At 39.8% G+C, this 16,740-nt stretch overlaps 2 protein-coding genes across 2 annotated transcripts; both read right to left on the minus strand.

Moving 5' to 3' along the window:
* Window positions 1-579: 579 nt before the first annotated feature.
* Window positions 580-9,780, minus strand: TCTN2 (tectonic family member 2). Its single transcript, XM_054392791.1, has 17 exons — window positions 9,675-9,780; window positions 9,283-9,356; window positions 8,010-8,205; window positions 7,707-7,807; window positions 7,256-7,452; window positions 6,917-7,040; window positions 6,701-6,836; window positions 5,974-6,039; window positions 5,029-5,157; window positions 4,695-4,772; window positions 4,290-4,370; window positions 3,799-3,910; window positions 3,305-3,408; window positions 2,810-2,966; window positions 2,028-2,153; window positions 1,427-1,515; window positions 580-695 (listed from the first exon to the last, which is right to left on the minus strand). The coding sequence occupies exons 1-17, from the start codon at window positions 9,763-9,765 to the stop codon at window positions 580-582; spliced, it is 1,977 nt and encodes a 658-aa protein (XP_054248766.1). The 5' UTR covers window positions 9,766-9,780.
* Window positions 9,781-11,526: 1,746 nt separating this feature from the next.
* On the minus strand, window positions 11,527-16,681 carry GTF2H3 (general transcription factor IIH subunit 3). Its single transcript, XM_054392732.1, has 13 exons — window positions 16,655-16,681; window positions 16,232-16,311; window positions 15,800-15,909; window positions 14,717-14,880; window positions 14,396-14,458; window positions 14,150-14,188; window positions 13,364-13,392; window positions 13,204-13,278; window positions 12,954-13,007; window positions 12,654-12,722; window positions 12,391-12,526; window positions 12,271-12,307; window positions 11,527-12,185 (listed from the first exon to the last, which is right to left on the minus strand). Exons 1-13 carry the CDS (start codon window positions 16,662-16,664, stop codon window positions 12,116-12,118), a joined length of 936 nt encoding a protein of 311 aa, XP_054248707.1. The 5' UTR covers window positions 16,665-16,681; the 3' UTR covers window positions 11,527-12,115.
* Between the last annotated feature and the right edge of the window lie 59 nt (window positions 16,682-16,740).

The raw sequence follows: 16,740 nt of genomic DNA on the forward strand, positions 1-16,740 counted from the left end.
CTTGAGGAACACCAGTAGTGAATGTCTCCTGCACTCCCTGTAGCCCAGATCATACAGCGGTCGCCAATGCAAGCCATTACTGGAAAAGAGAATTACAGAACAATACAGGAGAATATCTGAAACATTATTACATTTCAGAACAGTAATCTGTCCACTACTGCAGAAACAGGGGAGCATGACGGGTTTACTATGGAAAGGAACTGCTGCCTTGATGCACTACACTGAGAGAGGAGATCAAGTTTGACAGGACAACGGTCCATCCATAAGGACAGCCCCAACACCTTTGTGGCCTCTGGCCTGGGCTCATCTGTGTGCAGCAGGTGATGCAGAGCTCACCCTCGTGAAATCAACTCAGTACTCTTGCTGCTCCAAATGCAGCTCTGAACAATCATTCTTTGTTTTAAATAATTCCTTTTGTTTTAAATAACAACCATTTTCTACATACCATAAGAGCATTCATTTTAATGTATCTTTAAATCTTTATATAAACACCTACAAAATCTGGAAAGATTTACCCATGAATTTTACCCAAAAGTACTTAAAACGTTATCAAAAGCACTTCTCTTTACATCAATATTTTTAAACCAAGGAACTATTCCATAATTTAGAAAACCAGGGGTTACTCAGAATTGCTGCAAGTAAAACAAGGAATGCCAATGACAGGCCTTTAGCAAGACACTGGGAATATGGTTCTCCTGGAATAAAAAAAAAAAAGGAAAAAAGTGTAAGCATAAGAGAGCTAAATTTCAGTTTAGACAGTAACCCAAGGGACACAGATTAAAGTATATGCGTAGCCTGGATAAAATAATGGAGCACAAAACTTCAGATATCGTCTACTTTTAGTCCCTGAAGTTGTGCAGATAACAAAAATGAACAGTTGCCTATGTCCATGCAGCTCCCAGAACACAGCCTTGATGCCCTTTCAAATGCCAGACATTTACTCTAGAGTCCACCATGAAACAAAATCCACCACAGGTTTACACAGAGGAAATCTAAAAATAACCAGGGTGGCAAAATTTTACTGGAACTCATGTGGGCTGACTGAAAAACACATACAAATGAGCAACAGCCTCCCTCCAGGATCCAAGGGCAATGACAGGCACTGACAATGCTACAATTACAGTGGGAAATGGACACAGAACAGTATCATGAAGGGACAGATTCTCCTTCGTCCTAGAAGCTTCACAAGGGAATGGAAAAGAATCAATCTTATCCACAAAGTACTCTTAGTAATTTTTCCTTCCACTATGTCTAATTATGAAATTACTGCATTATCAAGGAAAGAAATGGACTATTTGGACCATGCTTTCTAAAAGAGGAATTGTAATTCCCTGCTACGAAGCATTCTTTGAGACTCAACTCCACACATCTAATTATGTTTTAAATATGGCCAGTTATGGCATTCCACAACGCTTATTATTTTTACCTGTGTAAAACCGTGTCAGTGGATAAAGAAGCTGTGGCCAGCACACATCATTTCGATTGCAGTCAAATTCTGTATAATTCATCTGAAATCTGGGAAAAAACAAAACCCAGCTCCCCAGGTTTATTAATTCTAGTACCAGCAAAGCGGAATAAAAGAGTGAAATAGTGTCCGAATTACAGGGGAAAAAACCCCAAACAAACAAAACCAAAAAACAACCAACCAACCAAAAAACCTAAGCAAGCTTCTTGTTCTTCTGACTTTTTTTTTCCTCTAATGGAAACAAGAGCCTCTCTTCTGCTCCATTTCTGTAATTTTTAGTCATTTTGTGATGAACATTTTCAGGCCATGGATAGTGTGGGAGCCTCACTTAGGACCCCTTATCCACTCAACTAAACTATACAGAAGCTTTCCTGTCAAAACCAAATCAGTGTAATTTACAACTCTTCATGTTCCTCTCACTAACAGAATGGTTACTCAATAAATCTTTGAACCAGGCCTTCTTGCTCTGTACTCCACCAAAACAAAGTAACCCTTTGATCAATACTATTAATGCTACACCTGCTTAACATAATATGAACATCGACATTTTCACAGAAATTACCTTGTCAGTGGAATGGGTGGCTGAGCTGGCACCTTAATAAACTGGACAGAAGCAGTGATAGGAAGAAAGCTGGTGCTGTTCTCACAGATAAGCCCACACTGGAATTGCCATATGACTGTGGAGTAGCTGTAAGAATATGCATAATTATTGTCTGAGGGCTGGAAACGGGAATTGAGAGTCTAAACATAACCCTGAAAGGTCCAAACACAGTATTTAGGAGAGGGCTGATGATCTCTGGATTTTCAACACCATGCAGAGAGAACTTGAAAAGTCTGGAAATGAGGTAAAGGGGAACAAAATCCCATGGATTTGATTGGGATTGACTTGGGGAAAAAAAGAACTGTTTGCCAAAGTGAAAATTCCCTGTTTCAGGAAAGAATAAAGGATTTATCACAGCTCTCAAGGCGAGCTCTACATGGGCATAAGCCAGAACACCGGACAACATTGTCACTTCTACCGTATGACAAGAAATTAAAATGTTTTTCTGATGGAATGCCCTGTGTATGCCCACCACTGGCAGCATCACAGATTTTACTTAATATTTCAGTGAAAGATTATCTATTTATGGGCATTATTTTTTTATTTCATTTTCATTTCAGAAGGAAAACGGCAAACCTGACTGTGATCAAAGGAATCTGGGTTGCCCAAATAAAAGCATGTAAACAATTAGGAGTAACAAAATAACATTTTTGTTCGTAAAATTTAATCTGGGTATGTTAGGTAAGCAAGTCTCAAATTGAAACATTTCTGTGTCAGACATACAGAGACACAGCTCTCTGTACCTGATCTGTACAGCAAGGACTTCCTGTCGTGGAATCCCTTGGACTGCACCCACAGTAGCAAAGATTATGCGAATATTCAAGTTTGCAGGAATATCTGGACAAATCCCCTTTAAGCTTCCAGTGCTCACATTGGTATCAGAGTTAAATGGATCAAGACCTGTGGAGGAGAATGATGTTATTTAAATGGAAATATTATGGAAAATTATTTTATTATTGTTGTAGTGTAGTGAAACACTGGTAACTGTCACACACACAAAAAATGTTTTCTCTCTATAAGAGAACTGTATCAACAGAGAACTGAAATATCAAGTCATATGTGTACAGGCTGACTGCAAAATACAAAAAGTTAGTGCAGTATCCACACACATAATGAGTTCTGTACTTGTGTGTACATATGCATGTATGGATCCAGACGCACAGACATTTGAAATTACGTTTTGGTTTTGAGATGCTCTCATTGATTGTATGGCCATACAAACCTCAAACCTCACTTACGTATGATTTCCACCCAGTCATTTAGATCACTGAAACTTGAATTGTCCCTTTTTCCAATATGAGTGGCTTGTATTAATGAATCCAATTTCTCAGTTACATTTCCTCTGCAAAATGAGAATGTAAGATTACAGAAAAAGCAAATCTGTGTTATCTGCCGCTCTGGGTTGCAATATTATTACACCATAAGGCCAGTATTCTCTGAAAGATGTTATCACTCAACAAAACCATACTTGAACTACTGAGTTACCTGTTGAAGGGAAGAAATGGCAAAGCATTCCACCCCAACATACTCCTCATTTAAGACAGAGATTCAAGTGAAGCCATTATTTATAATTTCTCTTTTAAAAAGGAGACTGTCAGCTATAGAAAGCTGAAATGTATACATGAACATTTAAAAAGCAACTAACAGTGCTGATCATAGGCACTTGTATAGAATCAAGTAATAAGCAACAAGAGGGCTGCAGGGAAAAAACAATTCAACCTATGTAGCTCACCTTAAAAGACTGCAGTCTTCATTAATATCAACTTCCAGAAGGCATCCAGAGAGTGAATCTAATCCAAATAAAACTGGTGTGTAAGTTGCCGACGTACATAAACCTCTGCCATCTAGAAATAAAAACAGCTTACTTGAGTTTTCCTGCATCAACCTTTCAATTTTGTGCAAAAATCAATACAGAATACAAAACACCAACCAGTATAGTTAAAAAATAGAAATAAGTCCATTCAACTTGTATTTTCCAAGAAAGCACTAGAAGCTTACTCACTTAAGTTTAAACAACACTAGGGAGTAGTGTAGAAAAGGAAAACTTGGCAGAAATTCTTAACTAAAATATGTTTTAAAAGCAAGCAAACAAACAAAGCAAACAAAAAACCCACACCAAAAAAAAAAAACCACACCACCAAGCAAACAAAAAAAACCAAATCAACCCCCACTCAATGGTTTAGCATTAATTACAGTTGAAGTTGCAACCTCACAAGCCAGTACCTGGCTGCCAAATGTTTAGGCTTCCAAAAGTATCAGAAGCATTCATATTTGCAGCTCTCACTGGCTTTCCAACTTGATAACCTAAACATAAAAGGGGAAATCGTGAACACTGCATAAGAATCTGTAAGTTCTGGCACTGTTTTAATAATCAATGCCATCAGTCTTGAAGTAAATGAACAGACACTGCCATTGCAGTAGAAATACACTCACTTTAAATAATCATTATCTACATAACAAAAGCCTAAAAATTAATTACTGCTACTACCATTGACAGTGCATTGAGACAGGATGGTGGGTGCTAGCAACAGAAATATGAATGAACTATAAAACACATTACTGATAACATTCCGTACAGTAGGATTTTTTTTCTTTTCACTTTTAAGAAGCAAAATAAAGTATTAATACCTGGATTCTCAAAGGGTTCTGCTGGAGTAGTACTCTCTAAACATTGAAATATAACTGTGAATCTCTGTGTCAGTATTTCTGAAAAGAAATAAATAAGGGGAAAAAAGAAAGAATTAGCAACAAGTATGCTCTATGGAGGATACAAAAAACATCCTTCAATAGTAACAAAAGATACAAAACAATACAAAATTTATGGAATCAGTCACCTAAATTCTCTTTCCAGAGTCCAGGGAAAAGTCTTTTTAGGAAGTATTAGTAAATAAGAGATTCTATCACAGAATTTACATGCTGAAGGAAAAAAAATAGTCAAAAGTCAAAGGAAATTCCACAATACCTCCATCACATAAACTTCCAAGGAAGACTGTGACATTTATGTGCTCTATGTTCTTGTCTTTCCAAATGAAGGTGTAATGCTCTGCAAAAGTTACATTCTGACACGGAACCTCAGCAGGATGAAGGGTTTCTGGCAGAAAAGAAATGTGCATAATGTAAAACACTGCTAATTAGAAAGCAGTTTTACTGCAGCTGAAAAAAACACATTGAAAACTCTGGCAACATTCTTGAAATTAGAATATTCTTCTTTTTGAAAATATATTTTACTGGTTAAGTCCCATCTCATTAGGTCAGTGTGACAATACAATCCCCCAGCTTATCAATATTTTAACAACAGCAGTTCTGGGTCCTTTTGTAGCTAAATCTCTCCAGAAGAACCCAGAAATGGACTGTGCATCACCACCTGATTCATTTCCCTGGACTCATCACTCTGAGGGAGCAATCACTGCCCAGAAAAACACATTAGTTTGGGTTCCATTAGTTTCATTTGTGCTGCATTATCCTCCCACTGACTGGGGACCTCTGTTCCACACCAAATAACTGCTGCATTGCCTGAAAAAGGCTCTTAAAAGGGCATCAGAGCTTACAAAATAAAGACCTATTTATCTGCTTACAGTCTGGCCATTCCACTTGGATGTTCACTCTGGAGAGTTTTCTAAAGCATTCTTTATATTTTGGGCTTCTCTGTTTTATCTTTTTCTTCTCAGAAACTACTTTTAATGTAAGCTAAGGGATCCTATTTCTTGACCAAGTTTAAATGAAGGTAGGTTAAATTAAATGCTTTTTGCTTTACAGTAAGTCAAACAGTTTACTTTTTGAGTATTAGATAAGATAAATATCTCACCTGAGAACTGTGGTAGGTAAATATTTTAAGCATGAAAATCATCAATTTCTTATATAATCCAGGTCAGGTAAGAAATGCATTTATTAAATGGAAGAGACATACCACTTTCAGTTTTGAATTTGTCCATGTTGGCGATGGTCCTGTAGATGACATTTTGTTGGATGAAGTCTGAGAATGAAAAGCAAACACTGCACTAATTCTGACTAATAAGAGAGACAGACATGCTGTTTTCACATCCAAGGTGCAATCCTTGTTATGAAAACTGAGGAGAGAATTATTTAGAAAAATTAATTTTGGTAAAGCATCAAACAGTTCATGTATTTTGAGCATAGCTAATGGTCTTACAAAGCTAATACAAACAAAATTACACAGTTACAGATGTAAAATAATCTTTGTGACAGTAATCATTTAATGAAGTGTCATTTGCAGCTTGAGACAAGTTTATGCTTTTGTAACACAGAAACTAACCATTTCTGACTAATTCTGAAATTATGATACTGTACCCTCTTGATGGAAAAAGGGCTCTTCAACAGCCTGAAACCAAAAGTGAGACTCTCTTCTGTCACGTGTTACTGTAACTACTATGAGTCACCAGAAACAGATAAATGGAAAACAAAGGCAAATCCCACTATGTCTTGTATCTTAAATCTTGGGAAATAGTGGGACACTCTCTAGAAGGACATCAGAATCTGGAACAGAATGCCCCTAAATGCTGAACTACAACCACCAGATAACAAAGAGATCACATGCAGCTACTATGTCATCAGTCCTCAGGTTTGTTGTTTCAGCAGCTCCAAGAAACACAGAGCGCAGGGTTTATGCAGCATACCTCCAGTGCCACTGTTGATCCTCACATCATGGGGCAGTCCTTCCTTGTAAGAAGCTAGATTGGTAAGGCATTTGACATCGAAATTCTGAAGATAGGCCACAGGGGCATTTCCAACACACTGTCCAGCCATGGATTGCTGCAAGTAGTTCACAAGAAATACGTATGGTGCCAAACAAACCAAGAAGAATCAAAAGCTTCTAAATACAAAGTGATTACCTGGGGAATGGCAAAATACTCATTTTCTTCTGTCATAATTGGATCTCCTTGTCTGTAACCAGTGAAAAGTCTCCCAGGAGAAATTTGTAAAGGGATTTTAAATGAAGGAAATCTGGGTGCAGAACTGCAAACAAGGTTAGAAATTAACCACTTCTTTATCTCATACAAATAATTACACACTTGCTTTCATGTTCCATGTTCTCATATAGTACCAATGACACTTCTCCATCTGCAGTTAAAGTTCCAATTCCAAAATAACTTCCATTCTAAAAGCAGCTTATATTTTCAGTAGTATGCTTAATGAACATGTTGAAAAAAATCAATTTTCTGAAGACTTACATAGAGCCATGATAAAAGTAGCCAAGAAATGGTGTGTTGTTAAGAGAAGACTGTACACAAAGGAAGGGAAACCAATCTGGGATATATTCCATTGAATTTGAGGAGCACAGTTGATCAAAAGGTGGGTTCACATCCCCACCAAAGACTCCAGTGAAGCATGATTCATTGAATAACTGCTGCAAGTCTGGTGTACACTCCTGAAAGGGAAAAGAATGGTCACTTTTTAGTAGAGTAATTGCATTTCCATAGGCACCTTAGCCATACTTACAGGTAAATCAAACCAATTTGGTGGAGGGAATTCATGTTGGGTCCTAGAAATATTGGAAAACCCAAACAAGTCCTCTAGCTCCATCTAGTCTAAAGCATTCAGTACCTCCTTCTCCCCCCAGACACTAGAAAAAGTCCAGAAACTTTGAAACCACTTAATCAAAGTTTAGCATGAAATAAGTACCGGATCACAGCAACAACGGACGTCACAAGCTCCAGCTGTCAAGTCACAAGGACAAGAGCCCAAGGGCTGAAATGCCTGGTTAGGGATGATAGTTGCATTTTCTGGGGAGCAAGGGGGGAGAAAAAAAAAAATCATATTAATGGATTGTAATCCAAATAAAAAGACCATGTGCACTGCAAGTTGTTCTGACTGTGTACAAGCCTTCTGTTAAATGTCACTGATGATTATTCAGTATCTCTTATGGCTGTCAAAATCCCACTTTGCCAAAATGTCATTTCTTCTTTAGCATATCTAAACACTTACCTGACACATTTCCTGTAAAGGAAGAGTTGACATATATCTCAGCTTGAATCAAGAGGTGTGCCACTATCACTGAATCACGGCAAGCTAAAACCTGAAGTGTTTCAACCACACAGAGAGATGCTGTACAGCAGTCAGTGGCATTTGGCAAGCACAACTGCAGGTTTCTAGTCAAGCTTACAGTCACTTCGGAAGTGTCCTGAAAAAAAAAGGGAAATAAAGTTTGACAGCTTTGGCAACTTGTATTAAATTAGTCCTATTTATAAAACTCATTGGCTTCTAAAAGGAATTTCAGTACCGTTGTGTTTTGTCAGCACTACAAAGCAGTGATATTTTTCCCATATAAAATTAGACTTCTTGTGAGCCTGCTACTGAAACATGCAAATACAGGATATGAACTGTACACAGAACTTTTAAGGCAGGCACACAAATCAAGTTACCTCAGAAATCACGTGCACAATTCTAGAAAAAAGAACAAATACCAAAAAAGTAAATTTTGGCTTTAATAGCTACCTTCAGCTGAAAACTGGAATGCTGCAGAGTTGATAAAACCCCTAGGAAATTAGATATAACACTGAAGGCAAGTCTAAATAAACACAGATGTTCCAGATCTCATGCTGTATAGAATCATAGAATCAAGAAGGCTGGAAGAGACCTCAAAGATCATCGAGTCCAACCTGTCACCCTAAACCTCATGACTATCTAAACCATGGCACCAAGTGCCACGTCCAATCCCCTCTTGAACACCTCCAGGGACGGTGACTCCACCACCTCCCTGGGCAGCCCATTCCAATGGCCAACCACTCTCTCTGTGAAGAACTTTCTCCTCACCTCCAGCCTAAACCCTGGCGCAGCTTGAGACTGTGTCCTCTTGTTCTGGTGCTGGTTGCCTGGGAGAAGAGACAAAACCCCTCCTGGCTACAACCTCCCTTCAGGTAGTTGTAGACAGCAATGAGGTCACCCCTGAGCCTAAAACCACTACTTTTTATTTCTACTATCTCCTTCCAGCAGATCTGAAAGCCTTAGATGCTACAGCCTGCCGGGAAGTACAGGCAGTTCTGGAGAGGAAGAGGAGAAGGCACTAATGTAAAAGCTGCACCTCAGCAAACTCCAGCAAGGACATTCACACAAAGAGATATGTCAAGGGAAAAAAGGCAAGGACAAGACATCCAAACTGGGTTGCTAGTACATTAACATTCTGCTAGTATTTCATTAGCCTTTAGTATATGACAGTTCAATCCTTCCCATTTTAAGAAAGAATAGGTGTTTTACATACCATACCACGTATTGCATTCAAATTCCAATCACCAGCTCTTTTACTTCCACTGCAATTTGCCAGATGCAATTTTCCTGTATTAAAAAAAATTACAAAAATTGCACTGTCACTTAGAAGTGACTAGAAAGTAAGAAGTACATTTAAACTTCTCTTGTCACTTCTAGCAGGCACACCAACAGACCTGGCTGACAAGAAGTCAACAGAGAACCAAAGTCTTAATCAGCCAAAGTCTTTTGGAGCTCCTACTTCAGTAACTATTAAAGTATTAAATTAAATGCATTGCCATTTCTCTAGTAATTTTAGCATTAATATTAATAATTTAAACATATTTATTTACAGGAGGGGGAGGGGAGGAGGTTGAGAAGGGGGGGAAAGAAGTGAAGTGCTCTTACCCGTCTTTTCATCCACAGGACTTAAAATTATAGAAAAATTAACTCCTGAAGAATTTCCAAGAAAAAATGAATTGGCTCTGGGTGCTGACATATGGATAAATGAAGGCTGAAAGACTGAAGAAGAAACAAATCTTAACACACACCATTCTTACTTTCCTGTATTTTAGAGTGTCACAAATAGAACGAAAGTATCTTGTGATGCTTAATAGAGTATCGTATTAATGGTCTTACAAAATGCTAGAGCAATGGCTTCACCCTAGCTTTCTGTACCATGTTTGTCTCAGTAAACATGGAGTAGTACAACCTGAAGTACTTACTGGCCCACGCAGATACCACACAGGTCAGGCAGCAACATATTTAACATTTTTTGCTGACTTCAGTTTACACTTCTTAATTTCTTGCACCCATGAAGGGCATCAAGCATGTATCACTACCCTATGATCCAGTAATTGCAGGCTGCTGCCCTCAGTATGTGAACGTAAGCTCAAATATGGGGCTCCAAGTTGGGAGTCTCACTCCAATTTCCTTTAGAGTCCGCACCAAGGTCGAGAAGTCCAATCTGTGCAGTTCCGCTTTCCCCCTTTCCAAACTCCTTCAGTGCTAAGCAGTGGCTGAAACTCCAGGGCAAACACTTCTGTGTTGGAGCAGGGGCACCAAAGACTCCTTGGGACCCCTAGGGGCCTCCCCTCATGCCCACTCGGGAGTCCCCGCCCTTATTCAAGGTCCCACCACAAACCGACTCGCCTTCCCCACACCACCGGCCACCCTTTTGCCCCTCTTCCCTCTGCCTCCCCTTCGCCCACCCAGAGGCCGCCATGGCTCTCGATGCCCTCCACCCACCGGGGTTCCCGGCCCGCTGCCCGTGGCAGGGTGCAGCCAGCAGCAGCGCCCCGAGGAAAAGAGCCGCCATGGCGCCTAAGAAGGGCTGCACCGCGGCGCCGGCTGCCGCCCGCCCGCCATCTTGCAGCGACAGTGCGGCACCATGGCAACGGGAAAGGGGGGGAAGCGCAGCCGCCTCACGGGGAAGGCGGAGCGGGGAGCGCAGGCAGCGGCCGGGACAGCGGCTGGGCCGCCCAGCGTCCACCTCTTCTGGGCAGCGATCGCACAGCCGCAAGCGGAAGGCAAGGACTGGGAAGCCTTTAGGAATTATGTAAGGGGCTCTGTATGCTTTGGGAGATTCTTTGCCACTATGCTTTGTAGTGTTTTGTAGTTTCACCAATTGCTTTTCCATTTAAACTTTCCCTCACTCTCCAAACCGTTTGTGTGAGTGTCATTCTTTTGTCCCTCTCGGGGCAAGAGAGGATCTGTCTGGCCTCAAACCAGCACACAACTCAAGCCAGCCCGGACTCACCTGTCCCCCCATCTTTCATCCACCTCCCCACAGAGCATGTCCTCCCTCAGGCACTTAGAGTGCTCGCTCACACTGTTACACAAAATTGCAAGGCAGATGCACAGCCCACCTTTAAAACTATGTTAAGTATATCAATATTTAGCCACATTTGAAAAAGAACAAATTTTATTACAAACGTTTTATACAAAGTAAATTATAAATAAAGCCTCCAATCAGAATGGCTTTTGGCAATCAAACAAGCCAGCAAAAGACTGGCACTACAGCTGTTACATGGACAAAAAAAAAAACAAAACAAAAACCCTGACCCAAGTACAAGGACATGACAAATTCCTATATACAATTTCAGGGGGAGAAAATTACTTTTTTTCTATGTAGGAAACAATTATTCTGTATTCCTTTCAGGAATATATCAATTACTAACACCAAGTCGAAAGAAACTATACGTAACCTTTTAGAGGGGGGAAATTATTTGTCTGTTTAACTTAAAACCATGTTCAGAAGTATGTAGCACACTCATGTTCTGCCATAAAAGAAAAATTAATGAATGAAGAGATATCCAGTTGAGAAAGATAGGTTAGATTCTGCTTTTTTTCTTTTAACTGTTGGCTTACTCATTCTGAAACTGATGCTGTTTCAGTCCAAAAATTGCTAGTGAGAGCAAGCAAGAAGTCCCTGAATAACACAGTGCTCAGGTTCCAATCCTACACACTAGAAATGGTCATTCTTACCTGTACACCAAAACAGAAAAAGAATCAGAGCTCCCTTATCTTTTAAGATAACTTGGAAGTGCAAAACTTTGCAGTGTCCAGAGTACCTTCTACTTCACAGGGTTACGTCTCTCAACAAGCTCAAACTTCTGGTTCCTTTCATAATTACAAATTAGAATTCATAACAGCATAGGTTAGATGGTAATACAGTAATCTGTTACTTAAAGGGCTGTGTAGAAGACATAAGATTATCCCCTAAGGAACAAGTAATAACACTTCATACAATTCTTTTTCCTATCCCATAAAAAGTGCCATCAGTTTCTCAGGCATATTCCATTTCATGGAATTGCTGGAGGAGGTTATGAGGTATTTACATAATGTTGTTAGGCAGATAACTTTAATTTCTTCTTCTTAGCTTTCATGACAGGTGGCAACGATATCTTGAAAGCAGTCCTGGAAAAAAACACATTAGAAAAGGGAACCATGAGGTACACTGAATATATTTCCACACCCACCCTTGAAACAAAAAGTAACTTACTCGCATGTACTGCAAATAGGACTGAAGTTGCAGAATACTGGAAAATAAAAAGAATTGGCTTTCACTAACACATTCATTTGAATGTTAAGAATTAAGATTCATAAATATTTATAAACTTACTTGACAAGCACACAGAGCACACATAACCAATTTCAATGAGATTTCGATGACAGAAGCATGCAGCTCTGTAGTCAACATGAATAGGAGGTGGAAGGACAAGCTGTGATCTTAGCTCTTGATCAGGAAGAAACACCCACTGCACAAACAGAGAAAAAAGTATTTTGCAAGTCGGAATGGTATTGCTATATTGGTTTGTCAATTAAGTCAGTAAGATTTCGCATCTGACACAGGAAACACACTGAAGTGTTTCTTAAATGACTTACCAACAAATACTGCAGAAGGGATGGCATATGTGGCACTTTCAAATATATGCCACCTGTAATGTCACAAGCCTGGAAAGAGGAGAGCATGATCAGATTGTTGTTTTATGAGATCAAGAGAATATTTTAAGTATCTACATCCTGCACAAGGCCTGCATGTTGAAACTACCAGATCCACTGAACGTTATTTCCACACTCATCTTGAAACCAAGCAAAGAAGAGAGTTCAAGGACATATCAAACTATCTAGCATCAATTATCTATGAATTAATATAAAGAACAAACAAGAATTGGAACTCTGTACCTGTTGTAGAAGACCTGAATCAGAGTCCAAGACACAGGCATCAATCAAAACACTCTGCAAGAGATTAAATGCATAAAAAACAAATTCAGCTAGGTCCAATGTGACCTCAGTGTTGCTGTCATACCGCTGTAATAAACTCCACATAAAAATGCCATAGGAAAGCACTTGATCGGAACATAATCATAAGAGAAATTAACAATTTTGTTTGCACATTAATAAAATGTAGTTTATATGAAAAAGATAGCCTCACCTGTTTCTGTGCTGCAAAGATCACATTCATGAAATTCATATATTGCAAAGCACTGTCTTCTGCTGCTTTTATAACCTAAATAAAATGATTCAAAATTGTTAGCCTATAGAATGGGACTGGATTTCAAGACTGATAGAAAACAGACAACAAAAGTTCTTACCAAAATCCTTGATTTCATTTCTTGATTAGCTAAGAATTAAAAAAAGAAAAAGAAATACATGACCACATTGCTTCTACCACCTTGTTTGCCATTTTAATTCTGTAGGATCTAACACATTAGTTATACATCTAAGTTAAAATACGTGTATGAAACTATTTTAGAGTCCCAGTGGCAAGCATCATCTGTGGACTAATTCAGACTTATGAAAGCAGACCCATTTATTGTCCAGAAGCAGTTAGATGTTGATCAGGAAATCTGTTCATTACCAACTCACTGGCTGAAACACATATTGCAAGTTACACATTTCTGTAATGATGAAAGCAATCTGAAATGTATAGCTGATTCTAGTCCAGCTGGCTTCTTGCAAAACAAGCATTTTCCTGATTATAGAAGTGACAACAGGAAGACCAAAACTGAGTAAGAAACTTAACTTCCACCACAGCTCTGCAGGTGGTCCCTTTGGAAGGGGATTTTTGCATTTCATGACTTTCAAAAAGTTCCCCTCAACCTCCAGTTTTTCTAAGGAGATTCCAGTCTCAGCTTTACTTGCAACAGAAAACCAGAGTAACAATATGGACTAATGATCAAGTTCTTTATATCTAATCACCACCCAGACCTAATTTAAACTGGGCAACTTCTAACGATGGGGGTAAACCTCTACCTATTGCTGCCAATTTTGGAAATGGGGGTGTGTAAAAATATGCCCATATTTGTTTGTATGTACACATGCATTTGTATCTGTTATTTCCATTCAAACAGTATTCGAACCAGGAGAAGAAGCATTACCTTTTAATTCTTTACTCATCTTGTTGATATCTACATTAGCTAAGATTAAGGAATCTACATTCTTGAAAGCAGCTCCAGTATCCACACCACATATCCCCACCTTAGCCCACACCCATTTTCATAAGCATGACCCATAGTTATTAGGCAAATGTTTCAGTTTTATTACAAAACAGAAATAGTAAAACAATTACTATAAGAAGTCATCTTAAAATAAAGGCTTTGAAGATTCTGTGATCAAAAGGATACAACAAAGTGCTTTGGCAAGCGATCCTGCTAACAGAGTTTCTGTTTGCTCCCCCCTCATGTCAGCTGCAATGCAAGGAAAGTTGAAAAAGCTACTTTTACACATAAAAACAGTTGCAGAACCTCATTGTACCAAATACTACAGGTTTTATCTTTGGTAAACCATATTAATGCAGAGGCCTTAAGTGTCAAGCAGACACTTCAATACTTCATCTACTTTAAACACATTAAAATGTACATGATCAAAATAAAGGAAATTTCTACAACTTTTATTTAAGAGTCCAAGTGTTTAGCATATTAAGCCTAGAATTTTCTTTTCCTTACTTTTTGTCATGAGGTCTTTGATCTCTTCTGCAATTGCATCATTTATTGCAGTTAACAATTCGTATTTTCCATCTTTGCTGCCAGAGCAATTATACTCCATGGAAGTACCACCATCTCCAAAGAGATCTGCAACAGCCCAACGCTTCCCAGGATATAAGAAACGGCTGAAACAGACGAAAAACAAAGTGTTCATGTTTTGTCTTTAACCTTGTAAGAAAAAAAAAAAAATCATAGAACCATGGAATGATTACGGTTGGAAGTGACCTCTGGAGATCACGTAGTCCAATGAATGTCATAATCTACCCAACTATAGATAGCAATACTCTGAAGTATAATTTCAAATACTGTTAATACTTCTGACATTAAAAGGGACAACATAAGACAGGCAATCTTCGATTCCAAAACGGAGTGAAACACATATTCACCTCCTCCCTTTCACAGAATCACACAGAATGGTTTGGGTTGGAAAGGACCTCCAAGGGTCATCTAGTCCAACCCTCTCTGCAATAAAGCAGGGGCATCCTCAACTAGATCAGGTTGCCCAGAACCCTGGGATGGGGCCCCAACCACCTCCCTGGGCAACCTGTTCCAGTGTTCCACTACCCTCATGGTAAAGAACTTGTTTCTAACATCCTATTTACTCTTCCCTAGTTTGAAGCCATTGCCCCTTTTCCTATCACTACAGGCCTTTCAAGACATTTAAAAGAGCTTGCGAACAGATACCATGCCTGCACTTAAAGGTAGATCCTCAGACTCAGGAATATCTGGGGGAAAACACCCACTAAACAGGAAACTTCAGCCATATGCATTGTCCTGCCTGCCACATCTCCACCATCCTCTCTCCACATAATTTTTAGTCTGTTTAAACCTCTCTTCTATCTTGTAAGCCTTTTTGTTGTTTTGTGTAAGGCACCAAGTCAGATTCTTTTCTACGCTGTTGTAGTTATTTCCTTTTTTTAAGGCAAAGGTCTATTATGCATTTTAAACCTGGCTTCAATTCTATACTTTGATCCAACAAGAAAATCAGGATACAGACAGCAAACCTGCACTTCAAACCTTCACACTGTTAAGAATCAACTCTACCTTTCCTGTGTGTGACTTGCTATTACAGCGAGTCTGTTGGTGCGGTTCATAAACAAGTGTGAGTTCCCCAGTACCATTGCTGCATCAATGCATTTGGATAGGGTGAACTGCTGAAAAAAAGAAGAAAGCAGATATAGCCCAGTATCATTTATACTTATGTAACTTAAAAGAAGGCTCTCAAATAACAGCAATTAAGACACAGAAGAACTTCCTAATAAAAAGCATTCAGAGGAAAAGCTCTGATTAATACAGAACGTTGGGAAGCCATTTTAAAAGGAGTGTTCCAATACCCATTATATGTTTTAGCAGACAAAGTTAGCACAGTTCAGAAATTAAAGACTAATCTTATTTTTTTTTTCTATTTACTGAGAATTTAGAAAGTAACTTCCCACAAAAATCAGCACCAGTAGTACCAGCACCCAGAAGCCGTACCTCAGCTTCTCCCTGCGCCTTCTTTCCCCACCAGATCGGGTTGGTGTCAACGATGATAACCAGCAAGCTCAGCTCATCCTCTGAAAAAGTGGCAACAGAGCAGCGTCACTCCAGGCTCCGTGCGAAGGCTGAGCAGCAGTGACTGAAGGTCCCCGAGCAGAGCAGCTCTCCTGGGACCGCCCGCAATTCAGAGGGGCCAGGCATAGTGGAGCCGGCAGCGGGAACACGAGGAACCCGCCGGCCGGACACCCCGGAGCTGCATGGAGGCACAGGGGCGATAACGTCGTGTCCCACAGTCCCGCTCCCGCCCTCCGGTGTGTTCTCCAGAAAGAACCCGGACGGCGAAGCGGCCGCAGCCCAGCCTGCCCGAGAGCCGAGGCTCGTTAGGCCCCGCCACCTGCTCGTCGCGACCCGCCACCTCACCTGCGCTCATGACTTCGGCCGCAGGGTCCCGCCGCTCCCGTCGCCTTCAGATGACACCCGGGCAGCCCTGACGTCATCCAGAAGGG

The sequence above is a fragment of the Indicator indicator genome, chromosome 26 (genome assembly GCF_027791375.1).
Source record: "Indicator indicator isolate 239-I01 chromosome 26, UM_Iind_1.1, whole genome shotgun sequence".
In the NCBI taxonomy this organism is placed as follows: Eukaryota; Metazoa; Chordata; class Aves; order Piciformes; family Indicatoridae; genus Indicator; species Indicator indicator.